General features: G+C 30.1%; 2 protein-coding genes across 2 annotated transcripts; one reads left to right on the top strand and one right to left on the bottom strand.

Moving 5' to 3' along the window:
* The first annotated feature begins 3,695 nt into the window (after positions 1-3,695).
* On the top strand, positions 3,696-13,087 carry LOC124844551 (very-long-chain aldehyde decarbonylase CER1-like). Its single transcript, XM_088095562.1, has 10 exons — positions 3,696-3,808; positions 4,102-4,325; positions 4,837-5,069; positions 5,715-5,934; positions 9,343-9,718; positions 9,803-9,910; positions 10,704-10,904; positions 11,679-11,777; positions 11,884-12,057; positions 12,764-13,087. The coding sequence occupies exons 1-10, from the start codon at positions 3,749-3,751 to the stop codon at positions 12,953-12,955; spliced, it is 1,887 nt and encodes a 628-aa protein (XP_087951688.1). The 5' UTR covers positions 3,696-3,748; the 3' UTR covers positions 12,956-13,087.
* Positions 13,088-20,689: 7,602 nt separating this feature from the next.
* LOC124823012 (uncharacterized) lies at positions 20,690-22,522 on the bottom strand. The gene is made up of 2 exons (XM_088095254.1): positions 22,456-22,522; positions 20,690-21,789 (listed from the first exon to the last, which is right to left on the bottom strand). Exons 1-2 carry the CDS (start codon positions 22,520-22,522, stop codon positions 20,690-20,692), a joined length of 1,167 nt encoding a protein of 388 aa, XP_087951380.1.
* Between the last annotated feature and the right edge of the window lie 1,537 nt (positions 22,523-24,059).

The raw sequence follows: 24,059 nt of genomic DNA, 5'->3' as shown, positions 1-24,059 counted from the left end.
TTCCAACCATGAGTACCCTTTCTGTATTTGTATAAGTCAATCACCAAAATTAACCATCGACGTTGATGCCACTGATGGATCTATCGAAGGAAAAGTTTTATTGGAGGGACACAACACCAATGAAGCTTGAGTCTAACCCAGATAAGGGATTGGCATCTCATTTAGTTATTTATATAACATCTTATTTAATAGTGTGAATTACTAAATCAAACATTATAATTCTGATATTGCACAATAAATAGATAAGAAACATATACAATATCAATACACTTATCTAGTATAAATAACCATACTAACATGGAATATGTTCAAGACTCTAGAATATGAAATAAATTCTACAAAAGATAAGTATCTACTAATGAAACATCTAACTAAAAACCCCAAGAGATCACTCAGCAGCATCATCGGCCTCTACCAAAGGCATGTCATCACCTAATTCATATTCTACTTACACCAATAAGTGATCATTACTAAAGAGAAACAACATATACAAAGAAGAAGGCAAGATAAACTAGTATTCAAAAGGAAAATTCATAAACCAATTTAACACATCACATGTTACTTCAACATTTATAACATTTTCTAAATCACATAAACATATAAGCAATTGACTCTAGACTTAATTGTTTGGATACATGCTTTATTATAGAGCTTCACCGTAGATGTACTCCTGTAATAACATTTATACTCTACAGAGTCATAAACGTAGAGGTTATCACCTTACTACTCACGAGATTAATCTTTCACACTTGATACTACAAGTCCAAGATAAAGATCTCATGTCATTCTCTCCCTCACTTTATTCATCTCTATATGAGTTGAATGATTGGTAACATATCACGATATCTACTTTCTAAACTCTCTTGTGGCAAAGCATATGTTAACCATTCACCACGACATATAATTTCTCCCTGAAATTCTCTCAATAACCAAACCACACATCAACACATCCATATTATAATGTATAAATATAATTACATAATTATAACCATTTTAGTTACCAGCAATATCAAAATGATACAAATCCATATCAACAACCAAAAAAATCAACCCAAAAGCATGAAACATGAACTAACGCTTTATGGTAAGAATGACACTCAGTGGTTAGAATGGTGCTCAACACCATTCCTCTCACAAATTGACTCCCTCAACGACTCTAGTTTGTCGCTCAATGAATTAGAATTAAAATAGTTTCAGGCTTACAGTGAAATTTGGCGCTTAGCAGTAACTTGTTAGCGTTCAACGTCAAAGCTTTCACAAAATGGTTGCTCAACACCATACCAATACCGTTCAATGCCACATCAAAAATCAATACACTTCATTCTATGATTTGGAGAAATAAAGACTTGTTTAGATGACGAAATTGGTATTCCTGACTTAGTGTTTATTTCAAAAACAAATTTCAATGTTTGATTCAAAAACAAATTTCAATGTCAGACTGCATACCAATTTGCTCAAATGACCAGATTCTAATTTCCTTAATTCAACATCAATTCAAACAATTACAATCCACCTCCAACCAATTCAATTAATAAAAAATTCAATAGGTTTAACCACCAATATAAGAGCTTCAAACAATCTTAAACAAACTAAACACAGTTCAAACTTTCAAAGCAACAGAAACTTAAAACATGATAACTAGTTTTTCTTACCTGGAAAATGACCTAAAACAGTTTAAGAACCCCTAAGTACCCTTAGACGCATAAATAACCAAAACGATCACTATGAACAAACATGATCAGAACACAACATTAGGACCATTGATCAACAAAAATGTACAGATCAAACACAAACGCTACATGTAAGTTGATCAAAAGTCACATGCAAGAGAAAGAACAACTAACCAAAAAAGGGGCAGAGAATCATATTCTATTAAAGAAACTAATAGAATAATCTTGTAGAGTTAAAATTCTAGAGTCTCTAACCTTTAAAAGAATGAACTGTTAGTGAGATATCTAAAAGAAAAATGAGAGAAAATTTTAATAAAGATATGTAGAGAGAAGACGTGTTTTAGAATAATAAAATTTATTTAAAAAAAATTAATTATACTATAAATTTTTAATATTAAAATAATCAGGTCTCATTATTCTAATTATCTGAAAAAAAAATCTTCTATACTCTTAGAATTTAGTTATCATATTATATCTTAATTAATAAATTCTAATATTTATTAGTTTATTGAACATTAAAAAATTTTCTTGCTGGTAAAATATATTTATTATATTTGGTTTAAATTATGAATTGGAAAATACATGTAATAAGATTTTTTTTAAAGTCGCTCAAGTTTTTAAATCGAAAACTATACTCTCAATAAAATCTCTGTTAATAATTAGTTCAAATTCTGAAGGATAGTGTATTTTCTTATGATAATTTATTCTATGTAAAGGAAAAGTGCTTTGCAGCAATATATGCACAAGCAACTAGCTAATTACCATTTTTGCTAAATTAAAATTACCTTAAACAAAATCATATGAAAATCTGTTTACAAGGTCTTTGTCCTATAAAATGATGAAAATATTGGACTATAAATTTTAAATGGTCAAAAAATCAATACATAAAGGCTACGTTAATAATTAACTTGATGACAACAAGAAAGAAAAAAAACATGTTAATTAATGACGAAAATATCTTTCCTTTTTTTATTTTTTTCAGATTTTTTTTTTCTGTTTCCTTAAGATTATTTTAGAAGTATAATGTATTGAAAATGAATTTTGTGTCCCCATTTACTCCACTGCAAGAAGTAGTTACAAAATTAATTTTGTTGTCTCCATAATTTATTTTTCTGCTCTGATGCAAACTGTGTAGGCAGCTTCAGTTCACCCGACAAAATCGGACTTCCAGATAAACATAAAGACAAATTTTAAATATATTTTCTTTTAATCACTCGTTGTGAGATTTATTATGTCGTTAATTTTTGTAATGAGAGATTTTAATAAATATATTATAGAATATCACATTATAACTTTACATACATATTTTGGATGAGATTTTTCTAAAAATATTTTGGAAAGATTGTAAAAAACAAAAAAATAAGTGAATTTCTTGTGATTTTTCTCTTCAATTTATAAAAAACAAATAGAATAAATATGAAAAGCTCTAATAGTGTCAAGTAAACCCTAATTCTTATTTCGAAGAACAAAATAAATAATTCTTAAAACATTAGAAGTACTTTAATTACACTTCTATTAGTTCATGTATTATATATAATTAAGCAATTTTAATATTTCAGTTTTCCTTGTAGTTGTGTCACATTGTTTATTTAAGAATTGATTTATTTTTTTCGATAAAAAAAGCATGAAAAATAAACATAAATTGTTGGTTACATACATTTGATATATAAAATCTTGTTTAATTTTAGTCTTCAATTGTTTAAATACTTTTCTTAGTATTCTAATATTCTGAGTTTCAAACATCTTTTTCAATTGTTATTCACAGTCATCCAAATACATCACATCAGAGACTCAAATAACAATTAAAATTTGGATGAAATTAGAAACAATTTACAACATAAATACAGCTAAAATATATGAAAAACTAAAGTTAGAGACATTTATTATTCTCTTCTGAAAGCAAAAATTATCTAAACTTTTTAGTCTATATATCTACCCTACACATTCGCCATCAAAGCCATCAATATAGCTCACTCATTTTCCCTTTTCAGCCACTATAAATATGAACACTTTCCAAGAACATCATACACACAAATTTTTAGTTCTCCTTCCTTTTCTTACCCTAAGCTATTCCAAACATGGCTTCAAAACCTGGCATTCTCACCAATTGGCCATGGAAGCCTCTCGGCAGTTTCAAGGTTTCATACTTATTTTTTCATTATTTTCTCATAATCTTATTTCTATAAGCTAAACATCAACTCTTGTTTCATCTTCTCTTGTTCATACCATTTTATCCTTGAATGTTGCATATGGTTTAGAGGCTTCCAAAGCTTCCATTATTATAGACTAAATTTTCAAACTTTTATATATATTTTTTATATATATTGATGGATCTTTATATTAAATTTAATATATATTATAAATAAAGTAAAATAGACATTTGAATTGTTTTTATGGTGAATTAACAATATAATATTGATGGTGATGACAGTGGGTGATTTTGACACCATGGATCGTGCACAGCACTTACTCCTTCATAGTGAATGATCCAAAGAAGAAAAACCTTGCTTACTTCCTCATCTTCCCCTACATGTTGGTCAGGATGCTGCATGACCAAATTTGGATCACACTTTCCCGCCACAGAACGGCCAAAGGCAAATCCAGAATCGTTGACAAGGCCATTGAATTCGAACAAGTTGATCGAGAAAGCAACTGGTTAGTTCTTAAACGATGTGAGACTATTAAATATCCAAGACTATGTTGATATTAGTTTCGAGACTATGTTGATGTTAGTTTTTAAATGATGTGAGACTATTAAATACACGAGACTATATTGATGTTAGTTCTTAAACGGTGGAAACTATTAAATATATCGAGACTACGTTGATGTTAGTTCTTAAACGGTGGAAACTATTAAATATATCGAGACTACGTTGATGTTAGTTCTTAAACGATGTGAAACTATTAAATATATCGAGACTATATTGATGTTAGTTTTTAAATAATTAGTTCTCAAACTATTTGAAACTATTAAATATATCCATATTATGTTTATATCAGTTTTATGTAAAACTATTAGATATACCGAAACTATATTATGTTCATAGTTTAAAAGCTTAAAGAAGGTTTAATAATGAGAATTGAAGATAATATGTATTACCAAACTTTATATATAAACAGTTCCTAGATTGGTTAATTTAACGTTAAAAATGTGAAATATTTGCAGGGATGACCAGATCTTGTTCAATGGGATATTGTTCTACGTAGGTTATATGTTAATTCCAGAAGCTTCTCAGATGCCCTTGTGGAGATTGGATGGTGTGGTTATCACTGCTCTTTTACATGCAGGACCAGTGGAGTTTCTGTATTATTGGCTGCACAGAGCACTTCATCATCATTTTCTCTATTCCAGATACCATTCTCATCACCATTCTTCCATTGTCACAGAACCCATTACTTGTAGGTTTTTCATTTTCTTCTTTTAGTAATTTTTCCATTTTTTTATGCATATAAAAAACGAAAAATTTTACTTGAAAAATCAATCATTTACTTGTTAAGTACAAGAAAATATCCACTGCTTTTTTTATAATTTAAATGGGTAATTAATTCATGTATTGAATCACTGTTTTTCCTTTTTAATAAAGTTATCATTAATACAAATAACTTTTTACATTTGTTATTTATAAGCTTTTTAAGTAATCACATAAAACAAAAATTTCTGAAATAAATTTAATCTTTTTATTTAATAACAGACAAAAATTTATATTTTTTTGCATTTATAACAGAAGTAGGTTTCCAATACACAAGTTTAATCATTCTATAACATGTTTATTGTTAAGTAAATTTTATTATTTTTCTTTTTATAGTAGAAATTAACATAAAAAAATATAAATGAATGATAATGGGTGAGTAATAATGTCCTTTTCCAAGCCACTATTGTCAAAGAAACAATTTTTAATTTTTTGTGAGAGAAGGACCACATAATTATTCAAAAGAAAGAGTGCATGTGAGTGTAATTAGTGAGAGATATATATAGATGAGATCTCAAAGTATTAAAAAGATTTGCACTTGATTAATTAATGGAGTTGTTGATGAATTTGGCAGCTGTGATCCATCCATTTGCAGAACACATAGCATACTTTTTGTTATTTGCCATTCCACTCTATTCAACAGTGGTCACAAGAACAGCTTCCATAGCATCCTATGCTGGCTATCTTGCATACATTGATTTCATGAACAATTTGGGTCACTGCAATTTTGAGTGCATTCCAACCTCCATTTTCTCAACATTTCCCTTCCTAAAGTATCTCATCTACACTCCATCGTAAGTTTTTCTACCTCTTTTATTTTTATCATTCATTTTAATTATAATATTTATTATAATTATGTCATTTTTCGTCTTTTGATTCTAATATCATTATGCCTATAAAATATTATTGTCATTAATTATGAATCTAAATTGACCATTTTTGAAACCTTAGACTCTAAACTACTACAATTAATAGATCGTAAAGAACGATTAAAATTATACAAATGTAATACAGTGCAGATTTTTTATGTGTATATGATAAAGAAAAAGTTAATATATTTAATTAGAAATAGTGCATTCAATTTCATTTTCCAGCATATAGAAGTTCTAACTGCAAGGAAGAGACAGTACTAACATTAATACAATGTGTGAATAGTGGAACTCTCTTTGTCATCTTATAACATTATATATTTTAACTATATATTACCTTTAATTTTTTACGGTTAATTTTTTAAAACATGGTTTTTAACTTTTATGTTTATTAATGAATTGTGGTTTTACTTTTTCTTAAACTTTACCTAATCTACGTGCATCTAACAGAATATCAAAGGATTATTTTACTTAATTATAAGTTTCTTTGAAATAACCTTATTGCACGTATTAAAAAAATTCTGGAGTATATTATTAAAATAATTATTTTCAAAATTTATTATTTGAACCGTATCCTTCATTCACATTTTTCATTACAAAGCTCGACAGCTCAATAGAAGTGACAAATGTTGGTGAGTGTTGCTTTCATGTTTGCATCAATAATGGTGCCGTGGAAAAAAAAACATCCATGAAAGAATTAAAGGAATTTTTTTATTTAATTTAAAAAAAAGTTCAATGATTTGAAAATAATACGTATTTGTCATGAAATTATTGTAAGGTAAAATTTTGTTATATAGATATAATGAAAATAGGAAAGGTTATTACATGATATATATATATATATATATATATATATATATATATATATATATATATATATATATATATGTTATATTTTAAGTTTGGTTATCAATGTAAGAAAGATAATATAAGATAGGTTATTATGTCCTTTTCTATGTATTGTTACTAAGTTCATAAGATAGATAATCTCATTTCTTTCAAAAAATTATCTCTAAAGGAAGAGAATGAAACAATAAGAGATTGATTAAAAGTTACATTTCACCTTTTACATTGCATTTTGATAACCAACACTACCAAAATTGTTATAATATGATGTCTCCATTATTATTATTAAAATTTTGATGTATGGATACTTCAATAATTATCTTTGAAGTATATGAATATATCATCACTAGTTTTTGTGCCATTATATGACTATTATAGTAACACTCATTACACTTATTACAACAATAATTTTCACTCATACTACGTATCATTGATTATTCCCACAAACAATATTTACATACAACCATTATATGATTCTCTTTATTACAATTAATAAAATCACTAGATATTATTATTATTATTATTATTATTATTATTATTATTATTTATTCAACAAATTTCAATATATCCACTCCCAACATTAGTATATTTGTTAGGATGAACTTTAACAAATATTTGGAGAGTGTCACAATTTTTATACAAATATATAATTATTTTTGAAATACCAAATATATTAAATATTTTAAAATAAAAAATATTTAAAATTATATATTAATTTAAATATATATAAAACATTAGGAAGCAAAGGCATCCTCAACTGCCATTAATTATATGTACTGGAAATTTAAACTTCCAAATCAAATAATCAAAAGACAGTTTTTCTATCAATAATAAAAAATATATTAGTAAAACAAACATGATATTACAACTCAAATATTTTATATAAAGTAATTAACAAACATTAAAATATAAATTCAACTCCTCCACACATAGTAACACTTTCCAATTCATAATTAATAACAAAGGCAGAATTTGAGTTTTAAGTTTTTTATCTTCACTTACAAATAAAAATTAGAAAATAAATTATATATATCATCTTGTTATTTAAAAAACTGTTTATTGATGTAACCCTACACTCTCTCTTAACATAGATATTTTTTTATCTTTGTTGAAAAGTCAAAGCATTATTATTTTTTATGTTGTTCATAATTAAAGCTATATGCATGATATAGTGATCCAAGTAATGTATAACTAACTAACATTCCACAGCATGTGGCTTCAGTACATGGGTGACACATAACGAACAACTACTCGGTATTGCATTTAATCATTGTACTAAGCATATGAAAAATCAATTCTAACTAGGTTGAAATTAGAGGAAATTATTTAATGCAATATGCAATCCTCTTAATTCTACTATTTACAAACACTGACATTTAACAACTGATGATACACGTGGAACATAGTCAAACGTTTGTTTTACCTAATTTCGAACCAAAAAACATTATTCAAATATAATAACATTGAATCACTGAGTTTGATTTGTTCTACGTGTCTCACTTGGTTGGTTTCAATGTTTAAAAAGTGGTTATTAGTTCATAGGTTTACTTATGTATTACGTACAAGGATTGCATTAAATTAGTTCTGCTAATTTAACACATTCATTATCGTTTGTTCATATGTTAGTTTCCTATTCATATGATTGAATTATATTAAATTTCGGTTAATTAATTCATTAATGTGTCACCTTTGTAGTGAAGCCACTTGTAGTTGATCAACTATGATTGAAACAACGTAGAAATTTATGTCACTTCAAAACAATATTAATTATTCTTATTGAGTATTCATAGTTGCTGAGTTTTTTTGTTTGAAAATGGTGATAATAGGTGAAGATGGATGCTTTTTTTTTCTTTATTGATTAGGAGAGATTATACAAAAGTTGTTTTAGTCTAATTCATATTCATAAAATTTACATATTTTTTACTTAAAACTTTAAAAACTTAGGTTTATGAATTCTTTTTTTTATATATATATAATATTTAATTTTGTCATTTAGTTAATTAACTATAAAACTTAAACTCACCTTTATATTATTTCCACAAATCTTTAAAAATAAGTTTCTTCATATAGTATACACAATGATATCTACTTAAATAAATAATTGTTGTGGTTAAGATCTTATTATATTGTGTTGTTATTTTTATAATGATCTAAGTCAGTCATCAAAATAAATTAATCACTTCAAAAATTTCATATATTTCTTTTTAATATTATAAATTGTGAAGATAAATATGAAATCAAGTATTACTTCATAAAAATAATTAGCAACTAAATTTAAAGATATTTTTGTAATAATTTTATTAATTAAGTTAAATTCAACCTTGTAAACTAAAAATTGTTAACCCTAAAATAATTTTTATTATTGAATTAGAATCTAAATGAATCTATAATATTAACATAACAAGATTCTAACTAATTACTATGGATTGTAAATTAATCCTAAAAATGACTAATTACTATTATTGAAGTAAATTTTGTTTTTGACAGGTTCCACTCACTGCATCATACCCAGTTTAGGACAAATTACTCACTGTTCATGCCAATTTATGATTACATCTATGGTACGATGGACAAGAGCACAGACAGCACATATGAAACATCATTGAAGAGACAAGAAATTTCACCTGATGTTGTTCATCTGACACATCTCACGACACCAGAATCCATTTTTCATCTGAGGTTGGGATTTGCATCCTTAGCCTCAAAACCACAATCTTCAACATGGTACCTTTATTTGATGTGGCCTTTCACTCTTTCGTCTGTTCTTGTCACTTGGTTTTATGCCAAAACCTTCGTCATCGAGAGGAATGCTTTCAAAATGCTCAATTTGCAATCATGGGTTATTCCTAGATTCCATGTTCAAGTAAGTTTCGACTTACATTAATGTATGTTTTTCTTCCAATTTTTGAAAATTTTTTCCTATAAATAATATTCACACTCTTCGCAGTACCTTTTCAAATGGCAAAGTGAAACTCTTAACAAACTCATAGAAGATGCAATACTTCAAGCAGAGTCAAGCAATGCAAAGGTTCTAAGTCTAGGTCTTTCAAATCAGGCAAGTAATTTTTTTTTTAAACTTTATTTAGTACTTTAATATTTTACGATTTACTTTGTTTCTTATATTTCTTTTTATTCCATTAAGTTCTTAATATTTAATAAATAAAGGTAATTTTGATAATCCATTGAGTTTAGGAATCAAAATCAGACCCCTACGTGTTTAAAAATATTAAAAACCATTTTGAATTTTTATTCAAAACATTTTATGGGCCAAGGTGTCGCATTTGGACTCACCTAAGGGTTCACTTTCGAAAAATAATGAAGAAATTTAGGCTTCTACTTTCTGCACCAACACCATTTCTTTCACACCCTCAACTTTTCAGAATAACCATTTTACTCTCCTTAAAAAGTGACTTCCAAATTACGTTTCGAAAAATTTAATGAAATTTTCAAAACAAAATTTTTGGATTAGTATTTCCAAAACGTACGAAATACATTATGGAACGGGGATTTATAGAATAAACTTTTCATAATGCATATAATCTCTTTCGTAATGAGATTTTTAGAACACTCTTACAGGGGTATTATTTTTCCTAGTATTGTGGGAGTGCATTTAGTAATTATGGGGTACAGTAAGCAATAGTAAGAAAATTTAGCTTCTTAATGACACAATCCAAAATTGTTGGAGATGTTACGTTCTTCCCTTGTGTGTAACAAAAATGAACTTATTAGATGCATTAATATATTTATTTAGCTTTGTGTATGTTCATTTAAAAATAACATGATTTAATTTTTCTATGTTCATAATATTATGGTTAAATAAATTATTATTATTTTGAATGGTTTTTCAGGGAGATTCACTGAATAAATATGGTGAACTTTACATCAAAAGGTTTCCTGAGCTTAAGATAAAGATTGTGGATGGAAGTAGCTTAGTTGTGGCAATTGTTCTTAATAGCATTCCTAACGAAGCAAGTGAAGTTCTTCTTTGTGGAAAACCTAATAAGGTTTCATATGCCATTGCTACTGCTTTATGTGAAAAGGGTACAAAGGTATGTTTAGTTTTATTTTAAATGTGCAATAATTATAATTAGCCATGATTTTCTTCACTGAAAATATTTTGATTATAAGTAATTAAAACTTGCTAATTAAGTCAATTTTTGTTATTAGGCCTGTACACAAATAGGTTAAAAAAAGATGACAAAAAAAAACCCTAATTTTAATGGGGACTATTTTTGTAATATTTTATTTTATTATTTAAAATCTGACACCATTGTGCTAAACCCATAAAATTATTATGCATTATCTTAAAATTTTATTTGCTTAAACTCTTAAATAGATAAGTTTCAAAATCTAGCAGAAAGCATACATAGATCAAGCTGTTATTAGAGTCTTATTTCAATAAATTTTTATTTATATAAATTAATTCTACATGTTTTGTCCGTAAATTTAAATAATGCTTTTGTTTATATTTTTAAGTTGGGTTTTAAATTTTACTCAATTTAAAGATATTCATGTAATATATAACTTTTTTTTATTAAAGTGAAGAATTTGGAGTTAAGTTTAATGAGAATAAATAAGATGAACAATACATAAAAAGAAAAGCTTGCAAACATATTATAAGATTTTAGATTGAAAATGATTTTAATAAATGTTGTATACAGAATTCAACAAAAACAAAGGGCTATTAGACAAAGTGTAGACATAATTTCACGAATTAATTAATATATTAAAAAAAATCATAAATTAAGATATTTAATATATTGAAATAAAATTTTGCTATAGAAGTCTCCTTGCATAATTTAATTTGGAATCATAATTTTCAGGTTACAACAATGTACAAAGATGAATATGATGATCTTGAATTAAGACTCTCCAAGGAGTGCAAAAAGAACTTGGTTTTCCCAGGATCCTACAATGCAAAGGTAAATCCCTCTAACGATGTTTTTCTTTCAACTTGATAATTTCAATGAAAAAGAAAATGAAGAATATGATATTATTGAAATGATGGGTTTTGATTTGTATATGCAGATTTGGCTTGTGGGAGACCAATGTAACGAAGCAGAACAAAAGAAAGCAACAAAAGAATCATTGTTCATTCCTGTTTCCCAATTCCCTCCAAAGAAACTTCGTAAAGACTGCTACTATCACAGCACACCAGCCATGATAGCTCCACCTTCGTTGGTCAATGTCGATTCCTGTGAGGTAATTATAACAAGATGCAATTTTCGTTTGAGAGAAAGAAAAAATTTCAAAAAAACTATAAATGAGTTATTGGGTTAATTTTCTATTTTTATCGTCAAATGTCACTGATTAGTATTCTGTTATTTTATGTTGAAAGTCTCGTATCAAGTAGAAATAAGATCAATTTATAATATAAAATTAGTGCAAACTTCTTCTTCCATACTGTTAGTTTTGTGAGATTGACTTAAATTTAAAATTTGTTTCTTAATATTAGAAAATTAAACCCACAATTTTTATGTTACTTTTTTCTAAGCCATTAAACCAATCTTATGATTATCATGTGATAGAGAATTGAATTTACACTTTGTATCTTTCTTCCAATTTTATCACTATATTTATAACTTCTAAACAAAATGAAATAAAGGTATATATTAAATGTGTATTATAAGAAAGTCTATTATTATCGTTTTTCTTGTACATGTAAAGGTGTCGAATTATAATATGTAAGGTGTGTTGGAAGTCTTACATCGACTAAAAATAAGACAAAATTATAATATATAAATGAGATACAAACATCGTTTTACAAGCCAATTTTGTGAGGTTGAGTTTTTATCATTTTTATTTCTTATCATAAGAAGTTTGTCATTTGAATATTTTTCTATCATGATTTTGTGCAAGTTTTGTTGCCAAAATGAATTTCACAATAACGAATTTGCATGTACAACAGAATTGGCTGCCGAGGAGAGTGATGAGCGCGTGGCGCGTGGCCGGAATAGTGCATGCCCTAGAAGGTTGGAACGTTCACGAATGTGGAAATTTCACGTTTAGCGTTGAGAAAATATGGCAAGCAAGTCTTCGACATGGCTTTAGGCCATTCAAGATTAATTCATTTTCTTCAACTCTTAATCAATTGCCATAATATAAAATTCTCAGTTACTCACTTTGTGAGTGTATACATATGTATCACTCAATTAATTAACTAGCTTATATATGGTGTTGGATGCAATTAATGTATTAATAATATCATATATGTGTTTTATATGTGTTCTTATTCTAAGTCTTTTGTGTAATATTATCATATCAATTATGTATCTCAAATATGGTCCTTTTTGAAAGTTAAAATTTTGTTACGGTTTTATTTTGAAAAGATATTTTGGAAATTGAAAAAAAAAAAGACATTTAAATTGATTATGATTGTAACATCCCAAAAAATACAGTATAAAACCATATACGAGAATAATCACATATTAATAAGACTACAGATCAGTTCTACACATAACGAGATACTATTATGGCCGAACGACCTTACATAATAGCAGGGAATTTAAAATCGTACGCTAGCTAGCACTAGACCGAACGGTTTAAAAAATAAACTATTACCGAACGGTCTTACAAAAGATAAAGCCAACAACAGATCGAACGTTCTTAAGGTTCGACCTTCATTTTTGCCTCTTCCAATGTTTCTTCTAGCAGCTCTTCTCCTTCTGCTCACATCCACACGGATGATCATTGCAACAGGACAACAACCGAACGCACAACACAGACAATAATGATAAACAGGATAAGCTTATGTAATTTAATTAATTCAATAACAACATACAACGTTCATAAATAAATCAACAACACCCAAATCATCATTCATGCGTAAAAGCATACAAAGACCGACCACTTGACTCTGACTGTCCGGACTGTATGAATCCTGTGTAGCTACAACGTTTGTGCACTCGGGTGATGTAGTAACTGGGATACCCTCAACAGTTGCCACCCGAGGTTAATTCGTTCCGCCCAAGTTAACCTTATGGACTAGGACCTCCTGCCATTCCCACACATGACTTACTCCTCTCTACGTGAGAATGAGTAATCATGGAATATCAGGATAAACGCCTGCTAAGCTTTGCCCACATTCATACTTTACCAATCAATAACCACTTTTTGAGATATTCCTCCCTGGAATACTCGTTCATAACCAAACTATTTCATTCACATCACATTTCAAATTCTCTCATACTGTATCATCAATATATTCAGCTGAAATAAGATCACACTTTCTCATCATAGCACAAGTACGACTGGAATAACACTTCTTAGAACTAACATGATTGAGCGCTATTTACGAATTTATCCACTTCAATAAATATACCCCTAAGAGCTCAAACCGGACGCCACGGACCCTTGGCCGAGTACTAAGACTCTAGGCCGAACACCTTTTAAAGACCAAAACGGTTTGACACCAAATACTAATAACTAATGAGATACTATGAAGAAGCGAACATTATTGAGTTTGGCCGAAGACTCTTATTTTAAAAACGGTAATAATAAATTACTGAAATGAGACCGAACGTTAGGTTTAAGACCGAGCCTTGTAGAAACCGAACACTATTGAACGAGCGCTGGTCCAAGACCAAGCACTTATAAAGAACGAGCGCTACTGAAATCGAATGCTTGGTCCAAGACCGAGCACTACTAAACTTACATAAAATGAATGAATATATATATATATAATTGCGCCACACTTATTTTTAATGAAAAATAACGATAACATGTACAACTTTAAGTAGTATAGAATACATTAACTAAACTGTTTAGGAAACCTAAAAGAGAACTACACTTAGGCCGAACGCTCATTTACATATATCTAATATTATAAAACGATCGTCAGGAACAAAATTCTCTCCAGAAGAAGAATTTAGTTTAAACGGACGCTCAAAGGAAAACTGAACGGTTAATATTGACTCTCGGTTATAGTTTACATAATTCTGCAAAGTATTACAGAGTGACTCTCAGACAATATCCCTAAAGCATGAGGATTTAGTTAAGACCCTACACTTCCATGAAGAGTCGAACGCTCACTAATGACGCTCGACCATACTATCACCTTTTCTCAGAATACTACAGTTTGAAGATCAAAACTTATCTCAACTCAGTTCACACCATGTATCAATCATCCATCCGCACATCCAAACAAGCAGTACATGCACATTTTATACTCATCAAATAATCAAACAACGTATCATGCAAACATACAAACGTTCAAAACAAGAATCTTAATCAAATTATACAAGCTTCCCTTACCTCTAACCGTAACCGAACGCTTAACGATGCAGAGTAGAGCTCACTACTACCCAAGATTTTACGTTTGACAGTCATGTTTTAGGAATACTGAACCAAACAGAAAACCAAAAACACTCAGAATAATATTATTCACTCAGGCGACCAGACATAGAGGTTTGCATGTGAGAATAAACGAACGTGCTAAAGAGAAAGAAACTCATCGGCTTAGAACCACAAATCGATCGGTTTAAACGAAAGCTCTTGTGCCGGGAGTGTTCAAACGGTGCCTGAGAGGTGATCGGAAGAAGAAAATGTGAGATTTTCTTAGAGAGAAGATGGAGATTTTAGAGAGAAGGAGGAGAAAATGGTTTCAGCAGTTTGGAGAAGAAGGAAAGCATGCAGAGAAGTGACACAACATTTGAAATTTGGCATTAAATACTATCGTCACCCAAAACCGAATGGCCACTCTCCTGCAGCCACCTATTTTCCATTAACTGAAACGCTCACTCTCTCATTGACACATGGCTTCCACTACTTGAGGTTTTTAGTGGGTTTTTAAGGGATCTGACAATTATCTCCATTTTTAATTGATGTAAAACTATTGAAATAATATATATTATTACAGTTTCTGTTGTATAATAGAAACTATATATAAATATTGTCTTTTGAAAGATTATGTTTCTTAATTTTGTTTCTCATGGTAATGGGATCAGATTTCCTTATATTTCTCTTGTTTTTCTCGGTCTCTCATGATTCAATATAATGAGAGTTGAGAATTATTACTCATTTGTATATGTAATTTTATAAATAATTAACATGATGTAAAAAGTTAATTTAAAGTGCATATTAAAGTTGTGATAAAATTAAAATTAAAATAATTATAAAATGTTGGTAGAATAACAATTATAATGCATAACAACAAATTAAACTAAGTTTTAATTAATAAGTTTAAATTTTTGTAATTGTGACCATTATTTGCATAAAAGTAACTCTAGAGAAGCAACACTATCAGTATTTAATATTAAACATCTAAATAAATAACTATTATACAAGATGAAACAGTATTTTGTGTGTTTAATTAAAAATATAATATTAAGAAAGAATCTAAATGAGTAAATATCAAACAATATGAAATAATATTTTGTGTTCGTAATCATAAGTATCAAACAATGCTTATAATAATGTTAATGTTTTTAATTTAACGAAAGAATTATATTAACTTCTTTTAATTAATTTAGGATCATATTAAATAAAATATTCAAAAAAATTACTATAAATATGAAAATCAATATTAAGCCAAAATCTTATTTATTTAGTGCAAGAAAAAAAGTTGACAACAATGTTAGGTATGTTTCTTCTCATATGTAGTGGATAAGGGTAAGTGGTACCACATACTCTTTCCATTTATTTCTTTATAAATGATTAGGAACAAACTACTCAAATTTGCATTCCTTCCTAAAAAATCAGTAATAAAATGTAAATGTGCTTACCTAATTCAATACAAATTAGAGAATTTTGGTTCAATTATTCTTAGTTTTTTTTTTAAGAAAAAAATTGGCCAAACACTTGTTTATAAAAAAATTCCTTAAAAGAACATAGCTTTTAATTATAGTAGAGGAGTCTCTCTTCTTTTTTCTTTAATCCTTAGAACTAGTTACATAGAACTTATTTAAGTGTTTGAATCCAAACTTAAAAAAAATAAAAATTGCTCAAATATGTCACTAATCATTGTACCAAGCATACGAAAAATCAATGCTAATTAACTAGCTAGGTTGAAATTATAGGAAATAATTTATTGCAATCCTACACAAAAGTGAGCATGAAAAAAAAACGGTTTTCAATCATTGACATCCAACTACTAATAACCAAACACATTGAACACACTCAAAAGTTTGTTTTACCTAAGTACAAATAAAAAGAAAACAGTACTGGCATAGATTCAACCAAATATGTTCCACGTCTATTTCATTAAATTGCGTCACCCATATATTGAATTTGATCAAATGTGAGAGTACCAACTAGGTCTGTCATGGTAAAAATAGATATAAATTCAAAACAATATTATTAAATTTTTATAGTTTCTGATTTTTTTTTGTTAGAAGACAATTATATTTGTTGATGATTTCACCTCTTTCATTTTCTACAAGAGGTTGTGATAATATGAGGAGAATTTGTGGAGGTGATCAAAAGGAAAGTTGATTTGATTAGTAACATAGAATGGAAATAGGAAATAAAAATTTGGTGAGGATAAGTGGATTGACAATGGACATTAAAGAAAAGATTTCTAAAGTTCTGTAGAAATTTAATTGTTAAGGAAGTAATTGTAATTGAGTGGGATAAGGGTATAAAGGTAGGGAGTAAAATATACAACATGTGTAGAATCGAAGATTAAAATGTGAGTCACTTGTTTTTTAGTTGTAGGGTGGCAATACTTATATGAAAAATTTGTGATTCCTAGGTGAGGATTATATATGTATATCATGGGAATACACCTATGCCAATTTGGATATCTAGGAATGAATAATAGAGTGTGGCGACGTATGCTTCATAATAGTTTGGAATATTTTGAACCATATAGGAACAATGTCAAAAGTATATGTAGTGGAAGTATTACTCTAGCACAAGTTAAAAATTGGGCATGAATCACAAGTAAATGGTCATACTTTGATTGGTTCATGAGTCCAATAATGTGTGTTCAACTTTTACACTTCTAGATATGTTAGATAGTTGAAGAGAAAGTATATGACAGTTATGTTCTTTGATTAGTAATGGACTAATCAAAGCAAAACATAAGACAAGGAATAAAATGGTTTAAAGAATAATTTTGATATATTATTTTAAAGATTAGTGTATCATATGTATACATACGAAATTCCACAATTCCTCATTTATTAAAATTTAAAAATAAATAAATAAAGATACAAAAATAAGGTTGCACGTGATGTATAACCTTATCCTTGCCATGATTATCAATTATAAAAGGGTTAAATATGTTTTTCGTCCCTTAAGTATCACACGATTTTGGTTTTAGTCCCTACTTGAAACTTTGATGGTTTTTAGTCCTCGTAGTTTTGAAACTATTAGTATTAGTCCTTAAAAATGGACGGCGTTAAGTTTTAGTAGATGTGGCAAACGGCGATGCCAGGTTTGATGCCAGCTGCGCTCTGCACTCTCTGCCACGTTGCTGGCCAATAAGAATCTGACACTGATCACGTGGCCATTCTCGTTCTTCCTCCCTCACCCTCACTACAACTGGAATTTCAACCGTCAAAAGGACTCAGAATGTTGCTGCCAAAGCCGCTGCTCAGCGCCTCGCTCAGGTCATGGCTTCTCAGACTGCCGACGACGACGAAGACGACGACGACGACAAAGATCTAGGTTTTCACCACATTGCTCCCCCGCCTCTATCTCTCTCCAAGAACTCTGCTAAGTCTACTACAAATCTCAGATCGCCATCTCCTGCCACGGTCCGATTCTTCCCATTCCACTCCACATTTATCTCATCCATCATTAACTGACTTCCTTTCCTTATTCACCTCCTAACTTAATCAGGTACCTCGAAACCTCCCGGAAGAATCAATGTATCTTCGCGCACCAGCACCAACACCAACTCCACCTACTACTAACAGACCATTACATTATAATAATGTCTACCTGTCCACCCCCTAAACAACAATTACAATTCGGGATTCCATTAAATTTGCAGGTTTTCGTTTGATACTGGATTCGTTCTACCATGGCGGAGGTGCAGGGGCAAGTTTCCCCAATCTGGCAAACCCTAATTTGGGGTGGAAGGGAGCTGACACGTGTCAAATTCTTATTGGCCAGATAAAAAGAAAAGCAATGTGGCACAGAGTGCAGAGCGCAGCTGGCATCAAACCTGGCATCGCCATTTGCCACATCTACTAAAACTTAACGTCGTCCATTTTTAAGGACTAATACTAATAGTTTCAAAACTACGAGGACTAAAAATCATCAAAGTTTCGAGTAAGGACTAAACCCAAAATCATGTGATACTTAAGGGACGAAAAACATATTTAATCCATTATAAAAAGGAATCCAAAATTAGGGAAAAAAATTCATATAACACCTTCATGTTCAATAAATATAAATGAAAAAAAGAATTACAAATGGATGAAGAAGATGAATGTAGACGAAGAAGATGAATGAAAAAAAAAGTATGAATGAAGGAGATGTGAGAACAAAGGAGAGATGAGGAAAAAAATGTTGATGAAGGAGATGTGCTTGAATAAAAGAATAACTGGGGATGAAAAAGATGAACGTAGATAAAAGGGATAAGTGTAAATAAAAAGACGAGAGTGAGAAGATTTATAAATATGAATAAAGAAGACGTGAGATATGATTTATCTAGAAAATAAATAAAAAATTGTAAGTGAAAAAATTTGTTATTTTTTAATATAAAACTTTTGAATAAAATTAATCTATTCATATTTATTGTGACGAAACCACACATGTTCATAATATCGAGTCCTATATTAATATTAATATGAACGAAAAGTGATCGATGAGATGATACATAGTAAATGTATAAATAATTTTGCTTAGTAACATTTTTTGTTGTGTTTTTTCCAAAACCTCATATTACCGTTGTGCTTCTCCGAAATTGTTTGCGTGTGAATTCTTGGCACAGTAACTACAATTAATGCAATAATAATTTTTGGCTAAGGTAGCTCAACCTCAACTAACTATTGTGGAGTATGCAATAGAACATAATAACGTGTGGTCATAAAGTACAATGGTGTTAGTTCTTATTTGCTTAGGTTCAAGTTCCAACAGAAGATCTTAATAGTCATGATGTAGGGAAAAACATTACATCAAACAAACTATTCATATTATTAAAAAGTTGTTAAAAAATATTTTCTATTCAGAATAATGATATATTAACAACTTTTTTTAACAATTTTTTGACAATAGATTATATATCACTATTTTTTTGGTTCGTATATTTGAAACGGATCAATCACAAGTTATTACATTAACGGTTGTAAAAAAGTTGTAAAAAGTTGTTAAAAAAACATTTTTTATTTATATTTGTACCCTTTCCTTAAAAACAATAATAGGTATCATGTAAACGTGCTCACTTAGTTCAATGCAACTCCAGATATTTTTGGTTCAACTATTATGAGTTATTTTAAAGAAAAAAGAATTGGTCAAAAATTTGTTTATAAAAAAATTTCTTAAAAAAAGGCATAGCTTTTAATCAAGTTATAGTAGAGGAGTTTCTTTTTTTTTTTAACCTAGTTACATAGAACTTGTTTAAATGGTGTCAAAACTCGATAAAAGAAAATAACATTGTTTTGGTTATGGGGCTAAGTCACCAAACTCCTTCACAATTTGCTTTTTTGTCGTCCGGTCTCGCTCCAAGCTCCTTTGTCTTACTCTTCCGTCCGGGAGGAAACCTGTCAAAGATCCTTTGATGCCAAAGTCAGTATACGAACCGTTCGACAATTCAATAGAACAATAATAAATGTGCAGTAAATGCAACCTATCTACCACTTACCTTTGAGCTGTATTTATAGTTTTCGCCTTGGGCTTGGGATTAGTGAAAAGTTAATCACGGCCCAATTCTAGCCCAATGGCTTTAATCGCTATTTAAGGATTCAGCCAAGGGTTCAGCCTCCACCCATTTGGTGAAGTAGTCGATCGCCACAAGGATGAACTTCTTATGCGCCCAGCCTGTTGGGAACGGGCCGACTATGTCCATCCCCCATTGCGCGAACGGCCAGGGTGACGTCATGTTGTGCAAGGTGTACGATGGTGTGTGCGTGTTGTTGGCGTGGGCCTGACAGCTAAGGCATTTCTGAGCGAAGACCTTAGTGTCCTCCTCCATGGTTGGCCAGTAGTATTCGACCCATAGTACCCGAGTCTTTAGAGCTCGACGATCGGTGTGGAATATGCAGATTCCATTATGGAGCTCGTTCATGACATACTGCGCTTCTTCCTTCCCGAGACACTTAAGGAGAGGGGTGGAGAACCCTCTCCGATACAGGTCGTCCCCTACCATAAGGTAGCGGACAATCATCTTGGCGTCCGCCGACTTAATCGATTGGTCGGTATTTTGTTGGGCCATTAATGCTCGAATCTGCGCTTGCCAATCCCCGACTTCACCCTTTGACACCGCCAGGCATTTGACCGACGGTTGCAACAATAAGTGGTGTATGATCGTCGTCAACTGCCCTTTTTCTTTCCCCGAGCTTAATTTTGATAACATGTCCGCCCGCGTGTTATCCTCGCGAGGGATGTGCTGGATGCTGACCTGATCAAAGAATTTTGTTATGGCAATTGATCTATGGAAATATCGGAGGAGTTGTTCCTCCTTCACCTGGAACTTCCCATTCATCTGTCCCACAACAAGCTGGGAATCGGTCCGGCACACAACCTTCCGTGCTCCCATATCCCTTGCTAGCTCCAAGCCGGCCACCAGAGCTTCGTACTCCGCCTGGTTGTTGGAGGCGAAGACCAACGAATGCTCTAGCAAGAATCCGTTCGGGCCTTCTAGCACTATACTAGCCCCACTCACAGACCGCCATGACGCGCCGTCGACGTATAGGTTCCATTCATCATTGACCGCTAAGGGCAACTCAGCTACAGAATCGGCCAAGTGTTGGCCCTTAATTGATCCTCTCGGCTCGTAACGCAGGCCGAACTCAGAAAATTCGACCGCCCATCCCACCTTTCGTCCTGCCAAGTCGGGTTTTCTCAAGATTTTGGAAATAGGAAAGTCTGTCCGGAAGACGACCTAGTGACTCTGGAAATATAACCGGAGTCTCCTGGATGCGTTCAGCAAGGCTAGGACCACTTTCTCTACCTGCTGATATCGTGTCTCGGCCTCTTGGAGGGTCCGCCTGATGAAGTACACGAGCCTAGGCTCGGGTTGCTCTTGCATCAGCACTACGCTGATCGCCGACTCTGAGACACCCAAAAAGATCTGCAAATCTTCCCCTGGCGTCGGGCGGTTCATCACTGGTGGATTCATCAAGATTGTCTTGACATCCTGAAACGATTGTTCGCACTCAGCATCCTACACGACGGCGGGTCCCTTCCTCATCTTTCTCAACACCGGTTTCACCAGCATTGGTTTCATATGTAGGAAAAAGCGATGTTTCAAATATGAATCCTCGTTCCCTAAGAAAATGAAAAAGTGGTTCCAAAGATGAACCCTCATTCCCTTAGTCCTCAACAACATGTCTTGTTTTGGTACACTCAATAGTCTCACATTTCTTAAGAGTCGATGTCAATGGTCGTTTAAATACCCCTTCCTCCTTTAATCCACTAATGTGTCTTTTAAAGATAAAATCATGACAAAGTTTTGGGTTCCAAAACAGACAATATCTTAGATGAGGTTACCTTCTTTGTGTTGCATATTCAAAATACAATTGAGCAAACGAGGAAATTTTGTTACTAAGTTGTCCATGTCATATTTAAGAAAAAAATAGTTTAAAATTTTAATTTTAGTATTTTTTTGTTGTTGTTGATGCTCTTAATCATCTAAATTTGAAGAACTTATCAACCATCTTTGAATTATCTCAATAATTAGTAAGAATAAGAAATACATTTTACTTGATAGAAAGATTTTTTTTTTTACTGTAATAATGATTATCAAAACAAGATTGAAAAAATAAAATACAAGATAAATTTCTTATAAAAAATATGATTATTTCATTAAAAAGGTAAATAGCTAAATATTTTAACTTGATTCACTTATTAATAAGTTAAAAAATTTGAAGTAACAAAGAACAATTTATTAAATATATACAATTTCTTTTATAATTATAATTATATTAAATTATATACATACTTATTTTTATTGTGTTAGTCTTAGTGATCAAATATATAAATTAATGTTAGGGTTTCTAAAGTGGAACCCTCTCTTGATTTAAAGATTCGTTTCTAACCTTGAAACCCACCTAATCATATTTTCTATCAAATATGCCAACTGCTTTTCAAATTCAAATCTATCATAATTTGTTTTTCTTCACTTTCATGTTAACATCCTGATCATTATTTTATGTTCTAATATTTTAACATGCAGTCTTTACTTTTTCACATCCTTATTTAATTTCTGCACCAATTAATAAAGATAAAAAAAGAAATTTTCCTATAGACAAAAGTACAAATAAGACGAAGATTTTCCTTTAAGTTTTCTTCCTATAAATTGAACTCATAAATATTCAATCCTAGGCCATATCTCTTCTAATAAGCTAACACGTCACATAATCCAACAAACATATAAAAAATGTGTTACACTTTATTAAAAAAAATAAAAAAAATAACATATTAATTATGTTCTAACAAAATGTAAATACAATAACACCAATTATAAAAAAAAACACCAAAATCTCAGTACCCTTTTATTTCTAATTATTATATTTTTATCAGGTTTAATTGTTAACCTCCACCGTTAAGCAAATGGTTGATTATTGTGTACTGGAAAGAAAAAAAAACTCCAATAAAGTACTGAAAACCACCAATCCCTAAAAAATTGAATGATCATCATAGTTTTTCAAAGACGTGATAGCATGAAGAAAGCATCACTCTTGCACTAGATAGAACCTATTTCCATGAATTAAATTTATGTTCCTTTAGCATATGCAATGTATACGGACAAACATAAGAAAAAGTCACAACTAATTATTATGTTAGGTCTATCTAGATTATTACAAGAGGAAATAAACTTGGATTTAAATGTATATATTTAAAGTACGATGTAATTTAGTTTTAAGATTTTAAAAATAAATAAATATAATTTTTTTAATTTAATTCTGTTAATTTTCTTTTACATATTAAAGGCTTTTCAAAATAACATTTAAGTTATTTATATATTTTGAAAAATTATAACTCAAATATTAATCTAAAATATCTTTTTACAAATCTAAAAATACTCAAAAAATTAATATTTAATTTTTTAAGTTTAAAAACAAAATATACTAAAATTTAGAATTTGAACAAAT

This window comes from Vigna umbellata, chromosome 7, assembly GCF_029865625.1.
Source record: "Vigna umbellata cultivar VRB3 chromosome 7, Vumbellata_1.0, whole genome shotgun sequence".
NCBI lineage: Eukaryota > Viridiplantae > Streptophyta > Magnoliopsida > Fabales > Fabaceae > Vigna > Vigna umbellata.
This window is presented reverse-complemented; position numbering and strand designations above follow the sequence as displayed.